The following is a 14,230-nucleotide window of genomic DNA, read 5'->3' as shown; positions in this document are numbered from 1 at the left end:
AAGTTAATTATTGTGGGGAAGCGGGCGATCCTTGTTCCCTGCATCATTTGAATGCGCCTGCTCCTCCATCACTTGCCATAACTTTTCCACTTCGCAACCTCTGTCCTCTTCTCCTCCCACTGGCATCCTCTTATACCCCGCGCACACTCTGCGCTCCCTCTCGTAGTCCCTCAACACCCCACATTGGGCTTGCGCCACCTTCTCTCGACAGCATGTCAGCGTCCACCAAGCGTCGCTCCACAAGGCAAGCAGCCACCCGCCGCCGCAGCATATACGCCGAGCCCGAGACCGACGACGACTTCGACGCTGGCAGCGAGCATGATGAATACCACGATGAAGGAGAAGGAGAAGAGTTTCCCGGTGCGCCACCTCCCAAAAAGCGCAAGACAAATACTCGACACCGTCCTCAAACCCGCAGCAAGGCCAAGCACTCCGTCAAGTCATCATTCAAGATTGGCAAGCCTCGGAGGCTAAACAGCAAGAGCATGGGTGCGGAAGAGAAGAAGATCGAAGTACCAAGCGACAACAAGATCCCCGATTGGACACTCCTCCCAGTGGACATCCTCCGCGATATCTTCATCTTCGCCTCGACTCCCATCCACGATCAGATCCAGGCATCGAACGCTGCTGCGAACGTCACATGGCTGATGCGCTCTGCCTTGACATGTCGCGCATTCGCTCAACCCGCTCTCGAGGCCTACTATCAGTCACCAGCCCTCTTGACGACATACCATCCGCACCACTTCCTCGATCTTTTGCGAATACCCACCGAGAAGCGCTATCTCGACTACAATGTCAAGGTCAAGCGTCTGACGATGGATGTGAGGAGGGTCGCATATGTCGCGCACAGCAGGCCAAATTTCAGGGTGGCGTCTCTGATCTCGGAGCTGCCACAGCTACAACACATGGAGATCCTGCATCCGCGCCACCTTCCGCCGTACCGACCATGCAACATTCAGAAGTGGACCTTCGATCCGATGGAGATGGTCCAGGCTATGGAGGATAAGAAGCTGCGGATGAAGACTTGGAGATGGTCGCGCGATATGATCCCGAAGAGCGAGCAAAGCAGGCTATACCAGATGATGACAAAGGCGCATTCGATGAAGACTTTCGCTAGCGTCGAGCACTTGATTGTGTGTGGCTTCAACGTCAACGACAGTGCCGAGCCTGAGGTCGAAGAGATGGAGCGTCTAGGGACACCCGGGCTGGCAACTGCGATCTCCAATCTCCCATCGTTACGAGACCTGACATTCGTCACCTGCGACGTGATCATGGACAAGTTCCTCCAGCGACTACCTGTCAACCTGGAGCGGCTCGAGCTGAGCAATTGCTTAGAGATTACCAGCGACATCATGAAGACCTTCTTCACCACCTCCGCCTCACATCTCCGGGAACTCGTCCTCAACCACAACGCAGCTCTTAATTTGAGCTTTCTTCAAGGCTTGAAGACGTCCTGCCCTCAGCTGGAAGTTCTAATTCTGGACCTCCACTATTACAGCGAGAAGCTCACCACCAACGACGCGGAACCTCTTTACGACAATCTCCTTGGCGAAGCGGAGGTTCCAACCTGGCCCTCCACCCTTCGCCACCTTTCCATCACCCACGCGCAAAAGCTTCCAGCAGAAGGCGCCCGCAATCTCTTCTCCTCTCTGATCGATGCGGCTCCAGAGCTGCCTAAGCTGCGCCACCTCACCATCCACACCCACATCAACATCCCATGGCGCGATCGAGTCGGCTTCCGCGATCAGTGGACTGAGCGTCTCAACCGTGTCTTCCTCCGCAAGGTCGTTGAACCAAGCAAGCACCTCGGAAGCATGAAGCAATTCCGTCTCTGGCAGAAGTCCCAGCGCCTACCACCTATCAACAACCGCGATGAGCTGGCGATCGACTTCTCCGCCGGCGAGCTGTCGGACAACGACATCGCGCCAACTTCGCGTCGCATGTCCTTTGTTCGCATATCTCCACACAAGCCCTCTGGCGACACCGAATACTACGACTCCTCGCCGGCTAAACCTACCCCACGCTCAGTCAAGCTGACGGTGCGCCAACCACGCCGCTCCACCCGTGTTGTCGCCTCGACTTCGAATCACAGCGCCGAGTCCGCAGGCGGCTCACCACCCGCAGAAGCCGACGATGACAGCGACAGCGGCTCCGAAGCAGACGACTGGAGAAAGACCCCCGAGAAGTTCATCCAAGGCCTGTGCGAAGTCGTGGACATCCGCATCGACAACCAACGTCCGCGCGAGGATCAGTTCATGGAGAAAGACTTTCTGGATTCTGAGATTAGTGGGGATGAGGATTGGAGGGAAGGCGCGAGTGGGGATGAGGAGGACGAGGGCGGGTATGCTTGGTGATTGTGCTCTTGGGAGAAGCTTTGAGGCGAGGGGAGAAAAGCTTGCATGACTGGGATTTGCTGCGCTGAGTTTCTGGTGTGCTTGTTTTATTACTGGATTGATGTTGGGCTCGATGACACACGGAGAGATTAAGGGTCGCGATGAGTTTGAAGGTGAGATTGAGATTGCTACGAATACTGCTACGATTACTAGAATGATTACCACGACGAGAGAGAGAAAATACCCAACAGCCAAACGGAAAACAGAACACAATGCTCAAATCATCGGCTCAACGCCTTTTTCAAGTCCAGTGACCGCAAATGGTGAAAGCGTACTGCCGTGCTTTGTGGCTTCCACGTGCTGGCTGCTTTCGAGTGCCGGCCACAGAGCGCTTTGGATGGCACCCCTTCTGGTGGTCCGTAGAGCTGAGGAGTGGGTTTGAGCTGAGGCTGGGACACTGACTCTGACTCTGCTGACTTAAAAGTGCAGGCCGTACCCAAGTAAGAGTGGAGAATGCATGGACTCGATGTAAGTGGACAGTCAGGACGGGAGGTGTGAGCAGTCCGTCGAAATTGGAGTCATTGTTTGAGTCATTTTTCAAGAACGACGATCGACATCAGGATTTGTGGGAGGACTGGTTTCCTATCGTGTTCAGGATTGGTAAACCCAGCAGGCTTGGGATTCGAAGGAGACGTCTGACATCGGGCATCCTACATGTCCGTCCGTCAGGCAGGGGTGGACTGGTGGCCTATTGCGGACTCAATCCATCCGCCCCTCGTCCGCAACAGCAACAATAGTCAGCTCGCTGTTCCTCAGGCCGTGTCGATGTCACCGTATCGTCCGGAATGCTAGCAATGCCTCAGTGGCTCCAGTCCAGACTGGTCAGACACTCAGACTGCTCCCAAGCTGACAGATAGTCCGCAAGCATTGCTCATGATGAGCCATCAGTCCGGACGATACTTCAGTACAGCGTAGAGTGCGGTGTCGAAAGACGAATGAGAGGGAGAAGAGGCAGCCTGAGGATTCCAGCTGACGACTTGCTTACCACGATAGCGGGAGAGACGGCATGTCGAGTCTCACATGGATGTCACGCCCTGCGATAGGGCTGCAGGAGACCTTGGACACCCACGTGGAGGATCGGTATGCGGCCCTGGACATTGACCCGCTACATGTGTGACTGGCGAGACGTTGCAGCGTTGGCTCGTTGAAGGAAGCCCGGCTCCACTACTGTCCGCTGGCGTAGGAGGCAGCGATACAGCGAGGTGTGAGACGAAAGAGACGGAGGGACTGGAGGCGCAGAACTTCACCTCATGCACGCCAACACCGGTCTAACCTCTTTCGACATTAGCGTCAACTCAAAAAGCTATTTTTGACCGGCTGATCGGAGGTGCTTCACCTCTCTTTCCTTTCGTTCCTGCAATCAATCATCCTACCTTCTGCGATGGCTGATCCCTCGATGTCTTCAGGTGCGGAATACGAAGACGAACCACTCACAGCTGCCCACGGCCATGTTCCGGTCTCAGCAATGTTGGCGACGTCCACCAATACCGATCCACTCCTAGCTGATCAAGGTCGACCGACTGCACGGCCGGCTGTTCACTCGTCACGACATCAGCCCTACCATCACCCGATATCTCCATATATCTCACGTCTGCAGGCCGGAATTCGGTCGTGCTACCCAATGCAGGTCCCCGGCAGACACGGCCTCCAGCGGTGACCATCGCTCCTCCGATGCATCATGCAGCCTTACAGAAATACCGGCTCACGATTAGAAGCAGCTCCCATCACCTCGCCTTAGCTTGATTCTTATGTCCGTCTTTCATCCTGGACCATTCACTATAACAAGTTAGTGCGACGTTTGACAGCTACAGCGAGCGGAGGAAAGACACTTGTTCTGGTAAGGCCGATGTTGGATTTGCTTCGTGTGCCTCGCAGTGCCGGAAAGGTAACCGTCTATGTGGCTTGTAATATCAGCTTCGGAGGTTGGTTCCTAAGCCAGGTCCATGGATCCGAGGTACGGTTGCTGATGGAAGGTGATCATGACGATATTGCTGATTGACAGTTACAGGTATGTGACATCGAGTCTATATAGCTCACTTCGACTCACTTTTCTGTTCTTTCTTCTGGCCCATCACAACAACACACTTCCTTCTTATCAAGTTTTCCTTCAAGCCTGACTTCTGCATCGTCGGATTTCTTTACGACACTCTCTGGTCACCTGTCCATTACATACCAAGAACATACGCATCAGCAACAGCATCGCCAGTCAATCATCCCCGCTCGCCATATCTACCAACGCCTTCCTGTACGAAAGCATCTTCAATATCTCCTAGTGTCCATCTTTCGTCCGGTTCACATTTCCTTCGAAACCAATCTTCACTTTCGTCTCATCAATCAGAAAGACTATCACAATGGGTCGTGGAGGATACAACTAAACCTCTCGTCTCCTCTCTCTCCTTATCTCATTTGTCGATTCTGGCTGGACCTCAAGATCTGTTCATACGACCAATCACTAAACGAGGCCCTGTCTCACAGTCAATTCGGCATTCTTACGGACATATCTTACGCACGATCTCCTCCATCTCCAAAACGGACAAAAGCACTGCAACTCATCATGTCTTCTTACACAGCCGCAGGGAACGATGATGGACGAGGGTGAGAAACTACACATCTTGAGCCCATACACACACAGAGTGTTGACAGATATCGCAGAGGCTACAACTAAACGATCCACAATCGATAGTACCAACGCTCGTCCGCCATATTCCACAACACGCCACCATGGAATACACACACTTCCTCTCGGATACCGTCGTCAACTGCTGGACATTGGTCGACACAGCTCCTGCTACCTTCACTCCTATATTACATCGCACTCTCCCCTCGAGTCCTTTTTCGGCATAGCATGGATTTCATTTTCAAGAGCATAGCATCGGGACGGACTTCTTCGCACATCCACTTCTCCTTATCAACATAGACATTGCATCAGACGGAGCGATCCACTCTACAGAAGCAGAAGCATTAGATCTGCACATATTGCATGGCATGGCGTTCGGGGTTATTCGGCATACACAAGACAGTCTGCAAGACACCCATGATCATTCATTCAAGGGAGCGTTGACACAGATATAGAGAGCAGACGGCATTCATTACATACATCATACAAAGGCTGCTGGCCAGTCACTTCTCAGATTGAATCCGCTCTTCCTTCTCGTCGGCGGAATCAGACCTCACTACTTCCCCACACAGAACTTCTCAAACACCACCCCAAGCACTTCCTCCACATCCCCACTCCCCTCACCTTTCCCCGTAATCCTCGCCAAACTCTCCGCTGCTCTTCTCAGATGTTCCGCCGCGAGCACGATATCAGGCTCGAAGTCCTCACCAACATCACTGCCATCCTCACCCTCGCCATCTGAATGACGTTGCGGCTGAAGCTCCGTCTCAAAGTCCTCCAACGAAGAGAGACAGGCCGACAGTAAGTCCCGATGCCGCTGCGAGGCACCGAGGGATTCGGTGTAGATTGATTGGTCGATGGAGCCGGGCGCTCCCTGGTTGGAGGAGGGTACGATGGCGGTGGTGAGGTTGGCGAATTGGGTTGTTAGTCCGGAGAGGAGGGTTTGGATGCCGCCTGCGTCGGGTGAGGAGCTGGAGGTTTGCGTGGCAGGTGGAGGGAGGTTTCGAGTCGCTTCGGCGTGCTTGCAGGAGATGAAGTGGAAGCTGTCCGACGGTATGGCGGAAAACGCCTTTTGGGCGGAGCTGAGGATGCGTTCCTTCTCTGTGAGTGAGGAGATGAGGTCGGACTTGTTGATCGCCACCAGGATCGAAGTCGGATAGCAAGCCAGTCCGTGTATGAAAGTCTGCAGGTCCGGATCGATGCGCAGCACCACTTCTTCAGCTGCTCCGTTTGAGGCATGCCGATCCAAGTCCAGTACCACCACAACAACATCACTCTCTGTTGCCCTAGCCTTCGCCCTCCTGATCCCTTCCTCCTCCACTTTCCCCACCTTCGCCTTCCCGTCCTCACCCTTCCTCACACCAGCCGTATCCCCGAACCTCACCAGCCAGCCTCCAAGATCTACACTCACATCCACCACATCCCTTGTCGTACCCGCTTCCTCCGCCACAATCGCCGCTTCTCGGCCAACTATGCAATTCAGCAGTGAACTTTTGCCTGCGTTCGGTACGCCTAGGAATGCCACTGAGATACCATTTCGTAGCAATTCTCCTTTCACAGCGTTCTGGATATGGACTTTCAGCAACAAGATGAGGTGTCGGACTTGCGCTGATATCGATGCACAAAGTTCGACGGTCGATTCATCGAAATGCTGGTCTTCCGAGAAATCAATCAGAGCTTCCAACTCGCCGCGAGCGGAAAGGAGGAGTTGACGCCAAGTCTCATATAAAGCAGGAAGAGTGGAAGTGGAACCTCTGATCGAAAGTCGTCGCTGTTGCTCAGTCTCGGCTGCCAGGGTATCGGAAAGAGCTTCGATTTGAGTGAGAGTAAGGCGAGAATTGTGGAAAGCTCGGAGCGTGAACTCTCCTGGCTGAGCGTAGCGAATCCTTCCAGATGGGTGTATCGGGATGCGACTAATAGCGGATAGCACAGCTTTGACGACTGCCGGGCCGCCATGGACGTGCATTTCGAGGATGTCTTCTCCCGTGAACGTGTTGGGAGCAGGGAAGTAGAGGACCAAGGCGCTAGGGTCAAGGATTGTATCCCGTGATTGTGACTGCGACGGATCGTAGAGTGTTCGCACAACGGCGTGACGAGGCTGAGGGAGCGGTTTGTTGGGGCAGAGGGCGTGATAGATGTGCGTGCTGAGAGGGCCGGAGGTGCGGATTATGGCGATTGCGGAGCGACCGGGTGCTGTGGAGAGGGCGTAGATTGTTGGACCATCGGCGGTTGGCGGTTTGGAAGAGGACAGCGATCTGGATGATGGGCTGGCGATCACTCCTCGTGGCCGTTCGAATGCAGTTCTGGTTGTTGTCCTTGAAAGTGGTAGAGGTCCTCTGGGAGGTGTTCCTGGCTGACATCTTGCTCGGCTTGGACCATGACTTGAAGACGTCCGTCGTAGACTGCCGTTCTGGGTCCGCAACGTGCCAGCTTGGGCCCAACAAGCCGCTTGAACTGCTTCGAACAGTCTTCCATTTCGGTCATAGCCGCGTGTTGCTTTCTGGTATGTACATCGCAATGGCCGCATCAACGATACCGGACGGTCGGTTAGATGGTAGAACAGCTCTTACGTGAATGTTTCCTGGACGAATTTGGATCTGCTCCGAAGTTTTCAATTACATTCGGTCATTGTTATTCGAAGGTCAGTTTGGGTCGCAGAACACTCCTTTGGGCGATAGCGCTTCCGTCCGGTCCGGCCCGCGCCGTAATCTTATGTAAGCGGGTCGATATCTGCACGAAGGCGACCACTGCTTTTACTTCTATTCGCCCATATACATCAATAAATTGTCTAGGACTTGTTCAGTATCGTTGCCTCTTGTACGAAAGTGCATATCAATGCATATGAGACGTATCGCCCGGGTAGCAACTGGTCAGATGTAGATTGCCGGGCCTGGCTCTCGACAGCCTGCTCTATTCGGACCAGAATGTTCGCCATATGGGATACGTTCAGCTCCCTGTTTGCAGCAAGGGAGCGACTGAGCCGAGTACAGTAAGTCACAGTAACTAAGCGCCTGGATTGAACTCAATCTTCCTGAGCTTCAAAGCGAATCCGCCGGTGTTCCGCCCGCCCAATATGTCTTGTCTTCCCTGCCTTCGCACAAATACTCGCCTTGGCTGCCTGCTTTCTTCATGGCGCGGCGCGTCGAGAGCCTATCCTGTCCGCCAGAGACACTCGACTACGGCACGGCAATGGCGGTCTTACACGAGCGACGATGGAAAGCATCGAGCATTCAAACAAAGAAAAGGGGGCACTGAGCGAAGACAGTGGGCTGACGTCCGCCTGGATTCGAGCGTTTCTTACGAGATGGTGACAAGGAAGAGGCGAGGTATTCCAAGCCCACCGACCACCCTGGAGAGTTCTACGATGAGTCAGGGAACATGAACAAGACGAAATTCTACGACTTCTTCTTGAAGCATATCAAGACAAAGCCTGCAAAATGGGACGACCCCGGAGACTGGCTCGGGCGGATCCACGTCGACACAGAATTGCTTCCTCCGGCGCTACAAGACCGTCCGCTCGACTATTTCGCCAGCGATTCGCCAGAGCTGCCAATGGCGCAAAGGTGTCTCGAGCATTTCATTACTTTGACCGCCCGCGGGCGCTCCAAGGACGAGCAGCGAAGACAATACTGCAATGAACAGAACCTGCCAGGAAGCAGAGCTCTGATCTGGCTTTTCCGGGACTACAACTCGGCGGATTTGAGCATCAACTTCGGGTTCTTGAAAGCTCTAGTCCATTGCATGGTCGCCGAGGGGGCCGAGAGCCACATCTGGTCCTGGTTGAAGATACCACACATTCCTACGGTGCTAATGCCGCAAGAAGGCCGTGATAGGATAGCCTGGCGTGGACCAATGCTGCGTTTCCTCGTGGAGTCGCAGGCATACTGGGCCGAAGGAGCCGACGGTATCAATGCAGCGCTCCGCAGTTTCGAGTACACATGGAGCTTCGACGTACCCTTCCTAAAAGCTTGGCAGGAGGAGCAAAGCCCTCTAGCGATCACAAAGGAGCTTGCTGGGGTTTGGATTCTCAAGCAGCTGATGTTCAAGGGTGCGAACACCACCGCAGATGTCCAATTGTATGATCGATTCATATGGAGGATATCCTCATGGACTCAAGTCTTCTCAGGCCGGCTTAATCGCGCCGATCTGCATCGGAAGCATCCCTCCCGGCCCACGGCATTGCCAGCGTTGGAGTTCATGCGGCACTATCAACAGATAGATCCGCGACCCGGATACGTCCACGAGCTATTTCAAAGCTGGGGCGGCTTCGCGTTTCTGATCAACTCTGCGAAAATGCTTGAGCAACAGGGATACGAGCAAGAAGCCCGCTGGATGCTTGACATTGGCCTTCTGGAGATGCCGAACTATTTCAAGCCCAAGGCTCGCAATGAGGAAAAGACCAGAGGCAGCTTCTTCGGTTACAAAGCCGGCAATCCAGGAGAAAGGCGACCAGTCCCCAGCGGCAACAATCGTCAATTTATTCAGAGTGCAGCACTGAGTGACACGACAGGGCCGCGCATACGCTGATAGCCCATCGTCGGAGATGCGCAATATCTCAAATGCTTGCGCATCAGGGCTGCGACAGAATGCATACAGTGGCACTGATGGACCGCGCTTCAAGCAGGATGGGTCACCACAGAGTGTCCGTCGACAGGACGAGCACGGCGGCAGCTTGCCCGACGACCGTCAGAGGGCCCACATCGCTCCCATCAACTGACTCTGCACGCTACCCGAGGCACTCCAAGTCTGGGGTGGCAATCGCATCTCACTGGGAGACTTCAAGGCAATCCCCAGATATTCCGCGAAGTTCAAGCTCCTACTTCGATCACTGGAATCTAGAAGCCGATAGCGACATCGCCGAGTGCTTTAGTATCTGCGCTCGACGGACGGCGCTCTCCCACCATCAACGAAATACGGGAATATCTTGCATGCGGGAAGTCATCTCTCACCGGTGAGCACATCAAGACAACGTTGTAACCCCGAGCGCAGCTTTCTCGGCGGATCATCAGTTCGTGCCTCTGGACTTCCCCTCTACACGCAAGCTCCCAACACGTCAAGCTCGCAACACAGATCGCAGCAGCACTTTGATCGTCGATTCGAAGAAGTATGCTAATCCCTCCCTAGGTCACTTGGTGACTTCAGAGCATGCGCAATGGCCTGTATTCGATGGAGTAGAGACAATCCACATGGCTCGCCGTATCGACCGTCATAAAAACAAAGGCCACCGTTCTATGAAGTGTACGTCCTCAAGTGTACGTCCTCATCGCCTCCTCATAGCCAAGCCCACCCTTCAAATCTCGCTCAAAAGTCTCGGCTACCGCCAGAACCCTCGTGATGTGCGCCAGCGTCAACTGGCTGCCCTCGTTCAGCGCGAGTGCCTGGCTGGTTCGTACAGAATTTTTTATCTGGCGATTTTTTTGCGGTTAGCGATGCCCAGACAACAGGAGATAATTGTAATTCTCAATAAACTCACCTGTCTTCCATTCAAACGATGCCTAGCCAGCATCGCAAAGTCCTTCTCCGTGAACAGAGGCTGGTTGCGCAACTCCATCTGCTTCGCCTTATCCGAGCCACCGGGAGCGGGTAAGGCCTGTTGAGTTTCGACCATACCAAGGAAGTTCTTCCACACCTCCTTCTTCGCAGCGGTAGTAAGCTCATCATACCGCAGCGCGACATGAATCCTCGACTGAAAAGCGTCGTCGAAAGTTTCCACGCGGTTGGTCGTCAGGAAGAGGATACCCTGAAAGTACTCCAGCAGTCTCAAAAAGATACTGACCAGCGCATTGCGATGGATATCGTGAATCTCCCTCTTCTCCAAAAACACATCCGCTTCATCCAGCAGCAGCAACGCACCCCACGAATGCGCGATGTCAAGGATCTTCTGCAGTTCGAATTCGAGTTTCGCGGGGTCCGTGCCGAGTTCGCCGGCGGAGACGATATACAACGGGACGCGGAGGAGTTCGGAGATGCCCTCGGCGGTGAGGGTCTTGCCGGTTCCTGGAGGACCGTGGAGGACGAAGACGAGGCCACGGCCTTTACCTTGGACGACGTCGTCGATGGTTTGGGCGGCGTGGTATTTGTGTGACTCTACGAGGGCGCGGACGGTGGACTTTTGGTCGCCAGGGAGGACAAGGGAGTCGAAGGCTTGGTCGTTGTAGGTGATGTCTTTGAGCCCGGAGATCGTGAATTCGACCTGCGAGGGAGATTAGTCAAGTCTCAAGTTGTGCCAGGGAGTGCAGTTCAGAGCCGGTAGGCGCTCCTTCCTTTCGATGTACGTACCCAGAGCTTCTCGTTGAAGCTGAACCCGAGCACAACAGGCGAGGTGAGCAGCAACTCCTCGTCCGTGTAGGTCCGACGCTGCGAAGAACTGTACTCGAGCTCCTGAACAGCAGGTTGCACATGAAGTTCATCGCCATCAGCATCCACCTCGACAGCCACGTACTGCTCGTCGCCGTCCTTGTCTTTCTCCCATCGGTACTTGTACTTGGGAGCGTCATCACCGCCATCGTGCGTATTGCTGCGATGCGTGTCACCTTGCACGGCCGCCTCGTCATCGGACTCGCAGCAGTTGCAGCCGTCGTCCTCGTCGCTGTCTGATTCGAGATCGTCCTGGCTCCTCTTGAAGATCGGACTGACGGGGTAGTTCGGGTTGATGCGGCGGAAAGTCTGAGGGTCCACCATGACTCTTCCGTTGATAGAAATGCGTAGCACTTGCTTCTTCTTCTTGTGAAACGCCATGCCCTTGTGGAACATGTACTTGATCCCATGCATCTCCACAAATCTCCTTCCTCTCGCGATAATCTTCTCCTTCACCGCCTTCACATCAGGGTGATACTTCAGCGGATAGATTGGCAAACTCGAAATCTTCTTCGGGCCCTTGAACCCATCGATCTCGGCTTCAAAGTCGCCATATCCGAATCTCGTGCCATCACACTCGACGTAGTTGCCCTCGATGATGTACCATTGGCCGCGCGTCATGTTGCAGTTGAATGTCGCAAAGTGCGCTTTGATACACCTTGGTTCGTCCCAGGAGCCGTAGCAAGATGTGATCGCTACCTGATTGGGTTTGAATAGTGCCCAGACGAGGTCAAAGGTGATATTCCCGGCGGCGAGCAGAGGGTAGAGCGTCTTCTTTGTTTCAGCGAAGTCTTCATCGAGATAAGCGACCAGAGTGCGGCAGCATTGCCGCTGTTCTCCAAGCTTCTTGATCTGCTTGCGCTTCTTCTCGGATTTGATTTGAGCGCGGAGGGTCTTCTTGTAGTGGCTTCGCAGGTCCTCAAGATATAAGAAGAGCTGCTTGGGATCGAGACTTGGCTCGTCGACTTCCAAGCTGACCGATTTGCAGCCTTTCATCACCTGTGCGAGCACTGTCCGAAGAGCCTTGGACTTGATGTCGACGATTGTGTCCTCGTATCTGTTCTCCCAGTTGAAGGTTCGACGAACAAGGAAGGCGAATTCGGCGAACTCGCCCTCTTCATCCTCGGCGCTCTCCTTGAGCTTGTAGTTGTGGGTTTCCGAATCCCAGAGCTGATCGACACGCTTGAATTTGGAGCTCGTTTTCCTGGTCTTGCGGGACTTGCTGGATCTGGAAGATGATTTCGAGGAGGACGACTTGGAGATGGACGACTTTCGACGTTTGCTGGACTTTGACGACTTGGAAGAGGTTTTGAGTGCTGCAATCTTCGATGTGAGCTCCTTCACTTGTAGTTCAAGACCGGAGACACCGTCGTCGTCGGATGCATCTTCTGAGTCAGACGATGAAGCAGCAGCTTTCTTTGACTTCTTTGCCTTCTTTCCAGCCTTCTTCTGCTTCTTCTTTGAAGCCTCGTCTTCACTGCTGGAGTCGCTCTCATCGCCGGAGTCATCCTCACTCTCGCTGGAGTCTGGTTTTTTGCTCTTCTTCCGCTTCTTGTCTTTGGACTTCTTGGCCGTTTTCGACTTTGACTTCTTCTTCTTCACTTCCTCCTCGGACGATGAGCTCTCGTCGGATTCATCTTCCGACGATTCTGATGAAGAGGAATCCGATGAATCATCGCTGGAGCTTTCATCTGAACTGTCATCTGCTGGAATGGATTTGTTCTTCTTCGTAGAGGCCGAATTCTTCTTCTTGGTCATTAGTTTTGACGTCTTCTTGTGCTTGGCGTCTTTACATGTGGTCTTCTTCTTAGGTGCAGCCTCAGTCGATTCGTCCTGTTTTGTGGTAACAGGCTGCTCGACACTCTCGGTCTCTGCTGCGGGCACCTCGGTGCCGTTGATCTGCTTCTCGTCCATCTTGTCCTCAATCTCCGAGCGGAGAGAAGAAATCGGAAGAGCTGTTGAAAGACGCTTTGTTGGTGTGTCTGAAGGAGTGGTCGCTGGCGTCAAGACTGATGTGGAGGGCACATGCGATGGTGACGTGTCAGAGGCGGTAGCTGCTGCTGATTTGCTCATTTGTCGAGGCGGACGAGCGGGACTGTCAGATGCTGTATGATGGATGGTCTGTGTGGCCTGATATGTGTGTATTCAATGCTGTCGATGTCGTGAGTGCTGCCGTGGTCGTTTGTGTCTGTTTCGATGAAGTTGATGAACAAAGATAGTGAACAAACAGAAGAGAACGGAAAGGCTTGGTATAAGTATGTACCACCTTCGTCAATGATGCAGCTGGAGTGGAGAGCTCGGTATGAGTCGAACGAGGCGGAGAAGCTAGATCAGGCAGCCACCGGTCGTTCTGAACCATGAGCCAACATCTTTGGTGAATGACAACGCACAAGTAGGCGGCAAAGGTGAGGGTGACAGACTGACAGGGCGAACGATTGTCGTTCTTGACCGGTCACGAGAGCTGCAGTGACAATGCAGGACACCGCTGCATCGTCCAGTCATCGCTTCTCGTTATAGTGGAGTGCGGCGAAGCGGGAACGGGGCGCAGGTGTGGCGGCGAAGGATTCGTGAAGCGGTGTCATAATAAAGACCATGATATGGCGGTGTTAACGGTGAGAGGGGCGTGAAAATAACAGCGGCACAACGTCGACCTGGCGGCCTCATCTTTCTCGTGGTGAGTCTTGTTGGTCACCGCAGATGTCGTCGTCGGCAGAGTAATGCTTTCTTTCTGTCGACATGGGGGATTTGTCAGCATGTTCACAGAAGTTCTCGGGACGATGAATCAGGCACAATTTCAGGCAGCACCAGACGTGGCGTCAAACTCGACCGTGATGCTTTCCTAATACCAACTCCCACACGCATG

The 14,230-nt window shown here is 53.9% G+C and overlaps 4 protein-coding genes across 4 annotated transcripts; 2 read left to right on the top strand and 2 right to left on the bottom strand.

The window, feature by feature from the left end:
- Positions 1-485: 485 nt before the first annotated feature.
- Positions 486-2,354, top strand: MYCGRDRAFT_76537 (uncharacterized protein; the record flags this gene model as incomplete). The annotated part of the gene is made up of 1 exon (XM_003849004.1): positions 486-2,354. The coding sequence occupies one exon, from the start codon at positions 486-488 to the stop codon at positions 2,352-2,354; it is 1,869 nt and encodes a 622-aa protein (XP_003849052.1).
- Positions 2,355-5,566: 3,212 nt separating this feature from the next.
- MYCGRDRAFT_48437 (uncharacterized protein) lies at positions 5,567-7,537 on the bottom strand (the record flags this gene model as incomplete). Its single annotated transcript, XM_003848901.1, has 1 exon — positions 5,567-7,537. One exon carries the CDS (start codon positions 7,535-7,537, stop codon positions 5,567-5,569), a length of 1,971 nt encoding a protein of 656 aa, XP_003848949.1.
- Positions 7,538-7,945: 408 nt separating this feature from the next.
- MYCGRDRAFT_96349 (uncharacterized protein) lies at positions 7,946-9,537 on the top strand (the record flags this gene model as incomplete). Its single annotated transcript, XM_003849005.1, has 2 exons — positions 7,946-7,999; positions 8,326-9,537. The coding sequence occupies 2 exons, from the start codon at positions 7,946-7,948 to the stop codon at positions 9,535-9,537; spliced, it is 1,266 nt and encodes a 421-aa protein (XP_003849053.1).
- Positions 9,538-10,256: 719 nt separating this feature from the next.
- MYCGRDRAFT_87870 (uncharacterized protein) lies at positions 10,257-13,281 on the bottom strand (the record flags this gene model as incomplete). Its single annotated transcript, XM_003848900.1, has 5 exons — positions 10,257-10,415; positions 10,484-10,543; positions 10,616-11,203; positions 11,290-12,595; positions 12,656-13,281. 5 exons carry the CDS (start codon positions 13,279-13,281, stop codon positions 10,257-10,259), a joined length of 2,739 nt encoding a protein of 912 aa, XP_003848948.1.
- Between the last annotated feature and the right edge of the window lie 949 nt (positions 13,282-14,230).

This window comes from Zymoseptoria tritici, chromosome 10 (assembly GCF_000219625.1).
Source record: "Zymoseptoria tritici IPO323 chromosome 10, whole genome shotgun sequence".
Taxonomy (NCBI): domain Eukaryota; kingdom Fungi; phylum Ascomycota; class Dothideomycetes; order Mycosphaerellales; family Mycosphaerellaceae; genus Zymoseptoria; species Zymoseptoria tritici.
The sequence above is the reverse complement of the archived record's forward strand: the minus strand, read 5'-3'. Positions and strand labels throughout refer to the sequence as shown.